General features: G+C 36.5%; 1 protein-coding gene across 1 annotated transcript in view; it reads left to right on the forward strand.

The window, feature by feature from the left end:
- csmd3b (CUB and Sushi multiple domains 3b) overlaps window positions 1-15653 on the forward strand; it is a 553034-nt gene that overhangs the window by 316297 nt on the left and 221084 nt on the right. The window contains exons 11-12 of the mRNA XM_053491539.1: window positions 11963-12066; window positions 12773-12885. Of these exons, the coding sequence (XP_053347514.1) occupies window positions 11963-12066; window positions 12773-12885 (217 nt within the window). The remainder of the gene's footprint in view (window positions 1-11962; window positions 12067-12772; window positions 12886-15653) is intronic.

A 15653-nucleotide genomic window follows, 5' to 3' on the forward strand; every position in this document is an offset into this window, starting at 1 on the left:
TTTTCTAGTTTAGTTTTAGCTGGAAGATAATTTTGCAAATTTTAAGCATTTATTTCTAGTAAGAATTTTTCAATGAATTAAAAAAATGTAATTGGTCTTTAGTGTCATTTTATAAAAGGAAATAGATCAATAAGAAGATGTTGAAGCTATTATAATTTTTACATCATAACCCAAGGTTAAGCTTAGCTCCCTTTTTCATATTTTGTGCTATAAATGGGTACAAATTCACAAATCATGTAGGGCCAGGGGTAGTCATGTTCAAAGTTTGGTGTATTTATAGTTGCACCTACGGCATACTATTATCAGCTGTGACAAGCTTCAGCATGCTACAGATCGCTACAGCAGCCTTTATAGTGCAAGGACTGTAACAAACAGTGGTTTCTGAAAGTCATTGTAGGTACTCTGTAGGGACCCTAATGTACCGATTCTTAGCAAAACTCGGCAATGGGCATAGGGTGATATATTCTCCACTTCATTCCTGGTAATGTGCATTGAGACTTAAGCAACACCTTTGTCAAAAAGCAGTTTTACACAATCTTACACCTGTGGTGAATAACAATAACAAGGGTAAGAGTTATCAGTAATTACCCTAAGTTTTCTCTCCCTGAGAGCGATTTCTATAGAGGCTCATTTTTCACACTTACAGTGTTGATTTTTTTGCACACAAAAAAAGTGTGAGGAATCCGTTCCTTTTCGTGTTAGTGCCATGTATAATTATGCCTATGAGAGTTTTAGTATCAGCTGTACTATTCTGACAAAAGAGGTTGAAAGTGCATACAGGTGAAGGCTGCATATTGCTCCTGTGATGACCGTTATAGCCTGCGAGACGTGTACTGCCTCATAATTGTCACAGATTCGTAATTGCATTTACAGAAAGAAAGGTCAGACTTTGTGTGTGTGTCAGGTTGTGTAGCAGCTCTAAGATAAAGGTGGCATATAATTAAAAGGGGCTTGAAACATACATCATTTTATAAAGTAGTCTATATGGATATATTGGGTGGGTGATGGTGTAAATAGGAAAAGAGCAGGTGAGCAGGACACATTTTAACGCCACAAATTGCTTCGTATTTCATTACTGTACTACTTTAGTACAACATGACCATCTAAGAGTATCACAGTTATGTGGATGAGTTTTATATTCTGTTTTACAGATAAAATCCAATTGATTATTCAAAACAAAAGATAAATAAAAGACAAATTCTTATATGCATTAACTTTGGATTAACACACAAAATTATAAAATGTGATTTAAATGTTGTACAGGGCGTATAACTAGCTAGCAATAATTTAATAAAAAGAAACAGAACATGCCAAGGTTATTGTATTTTTTTTAATAGTGCAGCTTAGAGAAACAGGACAAGTTTAGTCTAGTAAAGGTAATTCAGTAATCATGGTCAGACTTTATAGCTGAAGACAGACAACAAGCAGACACGTAGACATGAGTCGAAAAAAATATAGAATATCCCCAGAACACAAGGAGCATTGCATCATAAGCCGTTTCAGGGGAAGGAAGAAAAACACATGAAATATACCGTGCACAACATTGTTGAAGGAAACAGCAGTCATTACAGGGACCATGATGCAACTCATAGGTCATGCCTAGGTCTCAGTTTGATCTTGTAAACTTTTGACAAGTTCTACTAAAACTCCCTCGTAATGCTTTGGTGCATTTATGTCAAACATAGCTTTAAACTATGTTTTGCAACTCGATTTCGCCATCACAGACGAAAATAGCAAAAGACTCATCTTCACTTCATGGGATCAGACGTCATGGAATACACAAAGTGACATGCTCATGAGCAGCTAATTTAGTGCCGTTGCAACCAAACAACTGATAGATGAAGAATTAAATTTGGGCATGACACTCGAGCTGTGACACTCATCTACTGGGGACAAAACTGTGGGATGTTGCAAAATTTATGAGACAGCTACATAAAGCTGTAGTGAAAATAGCAAATGTAAAGGAAGACATTACCGTACGGTCCATCTATGTTTTTATTTGCCAAGCTTTCTCTTAAAGTGTGACGATGAATCATCGTAAAAAGGATGAAATTGCACAAGGTAAAACCTGCTTAAAGCAACACGTCGGTGCACAATAGCGATCTAATCCCATAAGCCAGAATCGCTTTGAACCTATCTGCTCTAGTAATACGGAAGTTTGTTTCAAATGTCTGTAGATCTTTGATCACAGTGTGTTCTCACATAGAGATTATGGGAAAAAAAGTTTGTGTTAATTGTATACTACGGTATAAACTAGTAAACTGGTGACAGGATCTTGGGAACCCAGGGGTCACCCAAAGGCCAGTCTGTCTCATAAAAAGTCTTTTCTAGTCACGATAGAAAGGCATCAAGACACCCAGTGCACCTCAGCTTACCCCGTTCCTGGTCTCCAAAGTCCCCAGATCCCAATCCGATTTTATAGCCATGGGATGTGCCGGACAAACAAATCTAATCCACAACTCCCAGCACCCAAAGGATCCATTGGTAATATCCTGGTGCCAGACAACACAGAATACACCCAGAGGTCATGTAGAGTACATGCACTTCCCGAGAGGCCAGACCCGGCCCAGTGGCACAATGGGAACCCAAAGCCTACTGTAGGTGGTGTTTATGATTATGACCGATTGGTGTAAACACATTCAGCAAAAAAAAAAAAAAAAAAAAAAAAAAGATTATATGTTAATAGAACCAGAAGTACAGTACTTTCCAGCAGAAGTTAAACTAGCCTCCTGTATTCTTAGATGATCTGATATAAAGTTCTAGCGATGTTTATTTTGGAAAACCCTTTTGATATGTCCATCTTGTTTGAACAGTCCATCTTCTGTTTACTTATTTAGGTCAAAATTGGATTTATTTTGTTACGCTCTGCCGTCTTCTTTTCTTGGTATGTTTACACGTCCTGACCGCTGAGCACTGTGCACACAGAAAATGAAAGATAGGCATGAAAGACTCCCTTCATCTGCTACTGGTCTACTGTATTCAACTTTGAAAGTGATTTTCTATTATTTATTTATTATTTATTTTTTTGGATAAGACAATTTGAGATACATTTCTTTTCTTCAAGAATCTATTTGAAAGAATGTTACCATATATACTGTTTATAAAAAAATGAGCAAGGACATTAAATTAAAACAAAGAAAATCTCCTAACGGCAATTTTAAGACAAATTTGAACACTTCTGGCTGCAATTCTGGATTTCTGGACATGCAAGACAGGAAGTGAGGACCAACATCACAAATGCAGTTTTATTTCTCTAAATTAACCAGACATTAAATTGAGAGAGAGAAAGAGAGTGAGGGACAGTCAGGGGAGAAGTTTTTTTATTTCAAAAAAATTAAAATTAACTGCTGAACTGAAATGAAAATGACGCAGTAAATGCACGGGTAAGGGAAGTAAGAGACTGACAGCATTTATCAAAAAGAAACAGAGTACTTTATTACTCTCTGACTGGAGATGGGGTTAGTTTCTTCACTGTTTATCTAAAGAATTATTTTTATTCTATTTGTAAGGATGAAATAGAATGGGTAAGAAAATTAAACATTTTTGCTCTCAAATTGAAGTTTAAATGTAAACCCAGATATACGGTGTCACACTGGCTTAACGCTGTCATTTCACACCTCCAGGGTTGGGGGTTCGAATTTTACTGTACCTCTGGTCTTTGTGTGTGGAATTCAAATGTTCTCCCTGTTGAATCCTCTGGGTACTCAGGTTTCCTGACTGGCATTAGCAAATTGCTAATAATATGTGTGTATCAGCTTAAAACCCCATCATGGGTGACTTTCACCTTGAGCCCTGAGTTCCCTGGCATAGAATCCATCTTCCCTGCAACCCTACATAGGATAAGTGGTACGGAAAATGGATGGCCAGAAAAAAATAAAAATACAGACTGTTCAAGTTACGAACTTACGCAGATACGAACAGACAGCGGTTTTACTCCAGTTCAATTGCAGAAGACACTGCAGGGCACCAGATACCATTATTAAACATTATATACAGTAGATTGTGTGTGGGGGGTGCGGGAGAAATGAGTCTGCCTCACCGGTTTCAATGAATAAGTCCGGAGGCACGATGATAGAAAATGGAAGTTCTGTAAAGCTATCCTGACGGTGAATAATCCTAAATTCGGAAAATACTTACATTTACATTTAGGCATTTGGCAGACGCTTTTATCCAGAGTGACTTACATTTTTATCTCATTACACATCTGAGCAGTTGAGGGTTAAGGGCCTTGCTCAAGGGCCCCACAGTGGCACCCTGGTGGTTGTGGGGTTTGAACCTGGGATCTTCCGAACCGTAGGCCAATGCCTTAACCACTGAGGGACCCCTGGCCCTACTTACTTACTGTAGCAAAACAGAATTTCCAGTCCAATCCAGTGGAAAACAGCTGACAAAATGGTGACAGGGATTCTTTTCATGATTTAAAGGTGCAGAGATGTTTCACTATGAGATTAATTTCCTTAGGCCCACATTCCTTACATTTTTTGCCCACATGTCAGGTAGATTGCTATGCTTTACATTATTTTACATTATTAGTATATTCATGTCAACAGCAAGTAAGATTCACTTTGTCGGACTTAAGAACAAATGAGACTTACGAAGTGCTTCTGGAGCCGAGCTTGTTCGTAAGTCAGGGACAACCTGCATCAAGAAACAGAACTACTGTTGGCCAGCATGTGCAGTTTTTAAAATTAACTTTTATTGTAGCTACTCGTATAGTTTATGAAGACCAGACAGTTTAGAGACCATTTCCTGGAAGAGATCCAGAAATTAGGTACTGGAATGGATGCAAATGCAGTTATTTTTATGAAGGGGAAGGCAAACAAAATCGAAACAGAGTTAAAAATCCAAGGTTTGAAAACTTGCAAAGAACAATAAATGGGCAAAGGTTAAAAATATAAATAGGTAGGCAGCAAAGTTAAAATCCAGAGTAGCAGTATAAGCAGACAAAGTCTTGGTAGATTCTGGAAACTGAGTGTTTACTGTGCACCAGAGCAAGGAAACACGAGGGCTTAAATAGAAAAAACTAATCAAGCGGTACGTGAAAGCAGGTGAAAGTGATCGTGGCACATTCTGGAGGCGACCAATAAAAAGAGACAAGAAGTGAACCAAAGAACAGACACATGGCAACATAAACACTTGAAACACTGAAGTCTGCACCACAGCCCGGCAAGCTGCTGTGCACTTTGAGAGACTCAGCATGACAAGACCGTGACCCAGTCTCGCTAGGAACTGCACAGTACCCCAAGGTCATGAATGAGAAAGAGCTTAAAAGATGTTGACCTTGCGTCATTACCAGTGGACACTGATACTCTATGTCCCAGATCGTAGCCTTTAATTCAAGCTAATTAAAATGACAGGACAGTCTGCATTGCAGCTCTGGCAGAGTAAATATTGTGTCTCTGAAAACATATAGGCTTTGCATTACCTCCTGTTGTGTCATTTGATTGGCAAATACAATTGTACACACTGGGGGGATATATGGATTCACTGATTGTTTATCTTACATTACTGCGTTAACCACTTCCTGTAGGGCTAAATAGCACACAGACACCTTCATTTAGTACAAAGGCATTGATTATGGATTAAGAAAGTTTGCCTGATCAGATTAGCTAAATATTTTTGCTTTCTTTTAGTCATAGTGTTTTTATTTAAGTATCTCTGGCATCCTTTTTATCAAAGAGTAAGCCTCTTTTAGTCCTTTTAGTGCACAAAATGCATCTCAAGAGTTGTCTATACTTCACTCATGGCCACTCAGAATTTTATTGTTATTTTGTACTTTTCTGATTCCAGATTAGGTTAATTGGCGTTCCCAAATTGCCCGTAGTGTGTGAATGTGCGTGTAACTGTTGACTGGAGGTCCTATCACGGTCATACAAATGGGAATAGTTGGTCTACAGAAGTTCCTGGATGGTTGGATTATAATAATAATAATAATAATAATAATTATTATTATTATTATTATTATTATTATTATTATTATTATTATTATTATTATTATATGCTCATTTATGAAATTACTATTTTCCTCTAACGTAATTCCCATATATTCCGGTAGTAGTGAAATTTACCCTTTGATATTTATGATAACTTGACTACATAGCCTTAAACCCAAATACACAGTTTGATGTCAGAACAAACAAGGCTTTGATATAAGCACTTTTTTAATTTTTAAGTTTTTTTAAACACTCTTATCATGCTAGATTTTCATGCATAGAGGTGACAGACTTCTATTTTTTTATTTTTTATTTTTTGTTTTTTTAAAGCTAGCCTTTACCGGACATCTATAGAATGAAGTTTTAGCTGTATGTTTATGCATTTCTCTGTTGTGTAGGAGTAGAAACAGTAACACTGATGGTATATGTCAGGCATCAAACATGATGGGTTGTATGATAACTTACCACCTTGCAGGCAATTATTTTCCTACAACAGCATGTCACAAAGTTTTTTATTACTCCTTTACAACAACTGGTTTAAATTAAAAATGACTGGAATGTAATTTCCATCCATTTGTAGACACAACAACATCACTTTGGCTATGAAAATTGATTTCATCATCAGCCTCTTTTTTTTTACACAATAGAATTAAACAGAGCCATATTACTTAGAAATCATAATGCAAAAAGGAACTCTCTCTCTCTCTCTAAAAACTTTTCTAAGGTTCCCACAAAGCTCTGACACTCAAAACGTCTTCCATAAATTTTAAATAAAGATTACTTTACAGAAAATGTCACCAAATCGGAAGTTGTTACATAACGGCAATCTTTTTTTTTTTTTGTTTATTTTTCATCATAAATTATGTAGTGATCTATCATTGAGATCCCGGTAAATGATTTGTTAGTATAGAAGTAATAACGTAGAATATAATGAACACATTCATGATTTGAGTTATAGCTGGCATTACTGTCAGTGCTGTGCCACTGAAGAAAATTAATCAGGACCTTCTTAGCAATTAGATTTGAGAATCCAAAAGTACTGGGTCATAAATCACACTCAGAAATGACTTATAAAGGATTCTGGATTTTTTTGTGAAACTTATCCAAACTGAAGGTACAACAGACTTCTTAGGATTTATTCACTGATCGATGTAAAATGCATTAAAACAATGAGAGCAGATGGAGAATTCATCCTTATTATGAGCGTTCGAAGTGATATTGTGCTGCAGAATGACTGTACATGATGATGATATTATTATTTTTTATTATTATTATTATTATTATTATTATTATTATTAATAATGATAATAATAATTACACTTTTAAACTATTTATTTTATTCTATTTCCTTGATTTTATAGATAATTTTGATATGTGCATTTATTTATGCTGTACTTTTTTTTTATTGTGTGTCTGTATGTGTGTGTCGGTGTCTGCACAATACAATGACATTAAAGGCATTATAATTTATTATAATTTATTATTATTATTATTATTATTATTATTATTATTATTATCATTATTATTATTATTATTATCCATTTAAACAGTCCATTTAAATCACTCCAAGACAATTATTTCCTCTCTGTTTTAATTGTCGTGTGAATTTCAGTGCCCCACAGACACAGTGCCCTACAGTTTTACTGCATGGTAGGTGAGCGTGATACCCTACTTATGCTTGATGGATCGATCTTTGCTGGCACATGCAATCAAAATGGCATGCTCAGGGCTGTTATGGCTTGATGACAAGTCAATACACTGTGTAAACAAACATGTATCTAATACCTATTTCCTCACCGCCGAGAGCATAAACGAACTTCAAATTACTGCTTTAAACATTTTACAGATGCATATGTAGCAGTTTTGCCACAATTTAAGTTTTAAAACATGTACAGCCATAGGCTGAACTGATAGTCAGTCAATAATATAACTATCACAAATATCAATAATATCACTGCGCCCAGAAATTTCATATCAAAATAATGAATGAAAATTACTAACTGTTATAAAATATGATAAAGTGGTTGACTTTCTCGATTCATTGTAACTGGCAAACAAAGCATAACATCACAACACCATCGCATCACAAAATGATATACCCGTAGTCTCTGACTTACAAACGTTTGAGTCCCTACGAACAACGGACCTAAAGAGATTCATTTCCTTTAGGCGGAGTTGCAGTGTGGGGAAAAGGGACACAAATTTTCTCTTATGTAATTAATAGAAACCATTCATAAACTTCCTTGCACTGGTGGCCTAGTGGTAGGTTTCTCCCCTGCCATGTGGAAGGCTCGGGTTTGATTCACAACCAGCGTCCAAACCCAAGCCGCTGCCGGTCCCAAGCCCAGATAAAATGGAAGGGTTGTGTTAGGAAGGGCATCAGGCGTAAAACCTGTGCCATGTTTGTATGTGCGGACTGGATGGTCTGCTGTGGCGACCCCTTGCCCGGAGCAGCCGAAAGACCACCAACTCATTCACTCTCTGACTCACTCACTTGCCGTGGAGAAAACCTATGTGCACACAGATCCTGAAGCTAGAATCGAACCAGGACCCTGAAGGTACAAGTGATAACCACTAAGCCATCATGCCACCACTAATAGAAAATGGAAAATTTGATATAGAAAGATAGATATTGTAGATGCACCGTCTGGCTGGTTAGGGGAATCAACAACTGTGGAAAGCTCAACTCATCAATGTTGAACCCAAAGTTATGCCCACACATTTGTTCAGTTAAGACAGAAGCAGCATTTTAATTACCAATGGTATATAAAAAAAAAAAAAAAAAAGGTTTTATCTTCATAAAGTTGGAGCCCTCTGTGAGGCTGTACATTTTGGTTAACAAACTAACCCAACATTTTGGGGTTTTGGGGTAGATGAAACTTTTTTGTCATATGAATGTTCAGCACGAGCATGAGCTACAGTAAATCAATTTATTTTTTTTTCATTTCTTTTTGCGGGTTCTTCTACTGTGGTCCGACGCGATACACACAGTCCTGAGCCTGCTATTGCTGTCTGTTGAGATTGTGTGCAGCAGGTGGTCCAGAGAATGAAGCGTTATTATTGATCCCATTTGGAAAGCCTAAACTGAAGAAAATGAGAATTTGGATGTCCTGGGGCAGTATATGCATGTTTCATGTTTCTGCACGGACAAGCCTTACTTTTTGCTGAAGCTATAAGAAGCTAAACTGTGTGTGTGTGTTCGGGGGTACCTGTCAATCAGTTATAAAGTACTCTTCACAGTTAAGAGTAGGATAAAAGGAAGAAAGAAAAAAAAGTCTGGTGTTAGATTTATGTAAATTACACTGTCTTTCGGCTGAGTCATTTACCTGATGAAGTAGGTCATGTCCTTCTTTCTTTCATTCTAACAGTGATTCATCAAATCGAAAAATATAGACATGTTGGTGGTTTAGTTTGTCTTTTAACCTTCTGTACTTTTATGTCCTCAATATACTTAATGCTGTATAGGTCTTTTATAAGTGATTACATTTAGGCATGTTTATTGCATAACGTACAGGATTATGGCACTTAGTTGTTGGGATTGAAGTTTGGTCTTGTTTTTGCCTTAAAAAAATATGAGTTCTTGATCAGAGGCAAACAGAGGGGGAACTGGAATAGTCTTTCATGGTCTTGGGGCAGATCATTACCAATAAACCGCTAAATAAATTGGGAGAGCAATTAAATACAAAGAGAGTAAAACAACCCTGAACCGGTGCAGCTCATATTCTAGGGACTCAGTTACTTTTACACATGATATGCAGATTTATTCAAGTAATTCTCCTGATGAAATGCCACTGTATAAGAATGTAGTGGCAAGAGAATATCTGGATGTTATATTGTTGCATCTTTTCATGATATTCATTCAATAAGAATAATTGCATTACCTTATTGGATGCTCTTCGCAGTTTCCCTTATGCTATAGCTACAATATGTTGATTTCTCAAAAGAAAAAGTTAGACCAAGGGATTACAGTTTAAGCTTTGTATGTAGTTTGTACCTATACTGTACCTCTTTATCCTACATATACAGTATGCAGCCTGGAGTCTGTCCTAGGAGAAATAGGGCAAAAGACAGGTTGCCAATCCACATTTACACACTATTGGCAATTTGGTACTGTAATGCCAATTAGACTAACTTGCATGTCTTTGACTATGGGAGGAACCAGAGTATCAGAAGGAAACCCATCAAGCACTGGGAGAACATGCAAACTGTATTTACACAGACCCGATCCCAAACCCTGTAAGTCCAAGACGACAGTGCTAACAACTAAGCCCCTGTGCCGTCTAAATGAACAGGACCATTTAAATAAATTGAAAGACAATCAATTTAGATTTTTCACCCAATTTTTCTCCCCAATTTTTTGTTGAATCTAATTCCTACCCTTCACCAGGCAGACTCCCACATTAAGGCTACTACCAGTCAGAGAGAGCAAGGACTATCACGTGTTTCCTCCGAGCCATGTGACACCAGCCAACCTTGCTCAAGCACCATTAGGGGTGGCATAAAAGACTCATTGGACAGTGCGATCCGCTGCTTCCGCATGCCTGAGCTCACAGACGCCCGTGATTAGTTGTATAGCTGTGATTGGTTGTGAGAGCGCACTAAGTGCCGCTCATTCCACCCCTCTGAAAGTGCTGATTGGTCGAGCCAGGTCTCCGACTGCTGGAGGGATACGGCATCACCCAGGATTCGGAATTGTGATCTCCACATGACAGGGCGATCACTTTACCGCTGCGTCACTGGGGGCAAAGAGAAGTTTTTTAGTATATAGCAGACCTATACTGCAATGCTACTAGGTTCATCTAGTTATGCTTAGTTCTTTAAATATTTATATCATTTTATACAGTACAATCGGTACATGCAGTGTGCTCTTTCTTTGTCCTCCGAGCTTAATATCTTCTGAGTGCTCACATGAATGTAAAAAGCTTTCACTTAAAAATCATTTTATTAAAAACCTTTAACTGCTTTGTTGCATTCCACTCTATCCCTTTTCTGTTGCTCACCACTATTTACAACAAGATGCCATACTGTATGAGTGTTTTGGGGAGAAACAAGGGAAAAAAAATGTAGGAATAGTATGCCTTCTATTTGTGTCTGAGTTTGTATGGACAATTTGAATGGTGCATTCTTGATAATGTTTAAATTTGGTTAAATCTCTTACATATTATCTATTATCTCATCACACTGAACCACATTCCCACTATGGTATTGGACCACTCCCTTGCGTAGCACAGATGGTGTTATGACTTTGTTGTCATTGGGATGTCACTGGGATCTTGCTCCATCAATCGAGTTCCACGACGACCTCTTCAGACTTGACCATTTGAAAAGACAACACTATGCCCTTATTATGTTCTTCTAAGCTTACCATGTTTATGGTGCACAAGAAGCAGGTTATCAGCGAGTCTATGTCACGTTCCAAGAACCCTGCATAAATACTGGATCCAATTCCTAACACCATCGCTTTGCAATGAAATTTTATACAACGTGATCCATTTTATTTACAGCGCGTGATAACTGCCTCAAAAGAGTGTGGTGCAATCTGATCAAACATACAGTAGTAATAACCTGGTTCAATCTCATAGGACCTGGTGAGCGTGTGATCATGTGTGTGATAGGAAATTGGTGACAACATGATAGATGCATTGGGAACCTGACAGCGACGTGGTTAGGAAGTAGTATGAACCTGATGAATGCACATTTTTTACACTTCTTCGTTTCAAACAATAATATTTTTTTAGCATACAGAGGAAACTTCATGGTCTTTGTCTGGATTGTACTATGAACTGGACCAAATGTCGATACTCTTTAGAGGGTTTGAAGAATAATTTTTACATATCAACATTTGCAAGTTGTTGGAGTTAGTTGATAAAATGGTTAATGACAGTCACCTGACACTAATTATTGGTTAAGTGACTGAAGTGTTTATAATAAAAATGAAAATTAAGCAGCTTTCAGTTCTATTACTGTACACAATTTGTTTCTAACGTCATTGTACATGTTGCTAAACCTTTTTCGTTTCCCTCTGACAGGTGATTCAGATTAACTTTGAGGAGTTTGACCTGGAGCTCGGTTATGACACACTAACTATCGGAGACGGTGGAGAAGTGGGAGACCCCCGGACGATCCTGCAAGTGTGAGTGTCCCAGTGTTTGTCTCTAACTAAATGCAAGTTTTTCATGTTATTCACATATACACAGTTTTTTTTTTTTACACACTACTTAGTTGAATTTCATTAAAAAACAAAGATTGGTACTATTGAACAGCAGTTCATTTGAGTCCAACTGGATCTATATGGATATAAACACTATACTGTGTTAATCCACTATTAAAAGTTTCTATTCAAGATTGTGTTTTTTAATATGTAGGTTAGGATTGTGAGCGAATATATATTATATATTATTATATTAAGTCAATTTGTAGGGAATTTTCCACTACAAGGAACTTCATGCTCGTTCAGAACCAAGATCCAAACAGAAAAACTCTAGACGCTCTCTACAACACTACAAACACAATTAGTTATGACTGAAAATAAAGACATTTAAATTGCTTGTAACTATTTCTTTCAAATATAATAAGTTAGCACTACCATTGTTGATCTCATTCACTTTATAGCATGCAGTATATTTGGTGTTTTGAACTGCTTGTCTTATCATGGAGATGAAATAGTGGTGTCCCACGTTCGTGTTCTGACATTACAAGTAAAAGTTTGAAGCCAAATTGGAACCACATTTGTTGTTTTCTTTTGCACTGCAAATTAATGTACAATTTAAAAAAGTAAAATTTAGAGAAGTGCATGTAATTATACTAGAATGTTAACTCGCATGCATGTGTTTTGTCAGACTGACGGGCAGCTTTGTTCCGGACCTCATCGTCAGCATGACCCATCAGATGTGGCTTCATCTCCAGTCTGATGAAAGTGTCGGCTCCATCGGTTTCAAAATTAATTACAAAGGTAATCTACAGTATAATATTATTATAAAACGATATGGTTTCAGTACCAGCAGTAAGATGAGCAAGAAAAAAATGCAATGACATGAGAAGTGTTATATAATTTGAGGTCATTACTATACTTTTTACACTATATCACGTATTTTATGTTTCTGCTACATTTCTTTAGCAATTGTACCATCGAGGCAGGAGGCAACTGCATAGTTGAAGAGTTTTGCTCAAGGGCTTGTTTGGTGGTGCTGAAATATAAATTCACAACCTTGTGAACTGTAGGTTAAAGACTTTGTTTGTACTGGCATCTAAAGTAAAGAAGTTTGTATTTGCATAAAATAGACAAAATGGAGAATATTTAAAGCGTTTCACTACCACTGGGACCATATCCCACTTTGGTGTGTTTTCTGGGATTTTACTTTAATCCCAGTCTGATCAAATTAAATAATAAAACACTATTTATCTATGGATTAAATATACTCGGCCAACACATGGTATTGGTGCTATTGTATAAAGTGTCTGACCTAGGTAAAAAAGTAAATTTTCAGATAGGATCATCTGTAACACCACTTTTTGATCCATGCATACACATTTATATTTTTATCAGATAAAAAGAAACACATTTGCCAAATACAACGTCATGCCCTTTTACAGTATGTAGTGTCTGTAACCTTTTTGACTTCACATCTTTCAATTATCTTCATTGTCATTCAAATGAAACTTGGCAAATTTAGATTTCACATAAAAAAAAGTCTATTATTATTATTATAAAATGTAAGAAACTATTTTTACAGGTTAAATGTCTCTAGAAGCTTTTTACAGCATTTTTAGTACCAATGCTCATTAAGAAATATGAATAATTTGTATTTGAAATAGTGAGAAAGTATAACGCTTAAAAATGGCCATTTTTTGGGGGGGCGCATATAAAACCATCTCTCTAAAACAGCTGAAGTTAGCAACTTGAGATTTTTACAGAAGCAAGATTGGTCACTTCCACGTTGTGTAAACTTCAGAAGTAGCTTCTTTGACACACGTTTTCTGTAATATATGTTTAACATAAAGAAAAACATCAAATCATCACCGATACTGTGTTTTGGCCGTATACTGTACAGCAGGTTTTACATTGATGAATCGAAGCAACATTTATTTTCGGCTTGGCACATTTTTGACATATTTCAAAGGGGAAACAAGTCAAAATTGCTTTATTTTACAGTAACTTCAGTGCACAAATTGAGTTAGGCTATCAAAAACAGAGACCGTGCTAAAAAAAAAATAAAAAATACAGGAAATATTGTCTTTCAATTGACTCTGGCTGAAAGGAGTTGAACTATTTCTGTGTTCGCTGACAGGTGAGTTCAGACGTGCCATCAAAAGGTCATTCGCTTTGTGTTTCTGCAGCAATGTTTGATAGATGTTTAACATAGAGGCTAGAGCAAAATCTAGCAGTCCACTTGTCATGCTTCTCGGTTGTGTCAAAGCTATGGATACAAGAACGAGACTTCCCTTCCTTTAACGCATGCAATATGCACTCGAAAGAAGCAGGAGTCCCTACATAGCCCATATCTTTGATTATCTCCACTGCCTCAAGGTTTAGTAATAAATTAATGTCAGCATGATAAACAGCATGCCATCTGGGGTAATGAGAGAGAGAAACACACATGCACAGAGAGAGAGAGAGAGAGAGAGAGAGGGAAACAGGGTTTGGAGAATTCTATGGAGCTGAAACTCCGAAAGAAATTAAAATGATAACGGAATGGAGGAGTGAAATACAGTTTGCTTCCCAGATATTTGTTCCCATATTTAGTTCTACATTCCAACCAGATCTTTAAGAAATCCATACTGTAGAAACCTTTTTTAAAGGAAATCCCAATCTAAAGGAAGGTAATACTGTACGTTTTCAGGAAACGCTATTTTTCTCTCTATGCACACGAGTTCGGTTAGTTAGTTAGTTAATTTAACCAAACTGACTTTTTTTCTACGTCTAAAATTTGTCATCTGAAACTCTAAGATAGCGGTATGTGAGTCAGTAATCCCGTAGGAGGTTGCAGTGGAGGTTTATTTTTTATGCATTTTTTTAAGGCATATGTTTGCCTCCTTCCAGTTTAAAGAAAAAAAATAATAAAGTGTGTAGGTTTTCTATGTAAATAACTGCAGTACTCAATACTGGAAGCTTTATGAGTAATGGGAAGATACGGCGAAACATGCAAATGCAAGTGTTGTTAATTCAGTAGATCTTTTACCCAGGGAACCAAGGCAAAATTAAAAATGTTGTTGGAGACAGATTTGTGTAAATGAATAGGATATTTTATGGGGAAAGAAAATAAAAAAACATGTTACACTTTTAGATTTTGAAAATAAATATTTAAGTGCATCAATTTTTAAAGATTTTTTTTCAAGGTAGCTTCCAAATATTGCATCACTTTCTCCCTTTTTTCCAGTTAATTGCTTTAGTCTGGTTCTCAATTTCAGTTACTCATATTCTGAAACACCTACAAGTGGTGACTTTTAGTAGGAAGAAACAGCAAAAGAAACTTTTTTAACAGTTTTAAAAGGTTTTACAGAGGGCATCGGTTAGAACATATTTCACTATCCGTGCTGAAAAATGAAATCGAACACCTGCGCAGATTATGAGGACTGGCAGTGATGGCTAACCCTGCCATCACATTAATTTCATATGATTTATTATTGAATATTTATACAGAGTTGTTTTTTTTTTTTTTTTTTTTTTTTGGAGATACATCTTCTGTTTTGTTCTGCGCTGATATCTTCTATATGGTTTTT

Source organism: Clarias gariepinus, chromosome 3, assembly GCF_024256425.1.
Source record: "Clarias gariepinus isolate MV-2021 ecotype Netherlands chromosome 3, CGAR_prim_01v2, whole genome shotgun sequence".
Lineage (NCBI taxonomy): Eukaryota > Metazoa > Chordata > Actinopteri > Siluriformes > Clariidae > Clarias > Clarias gariepinus.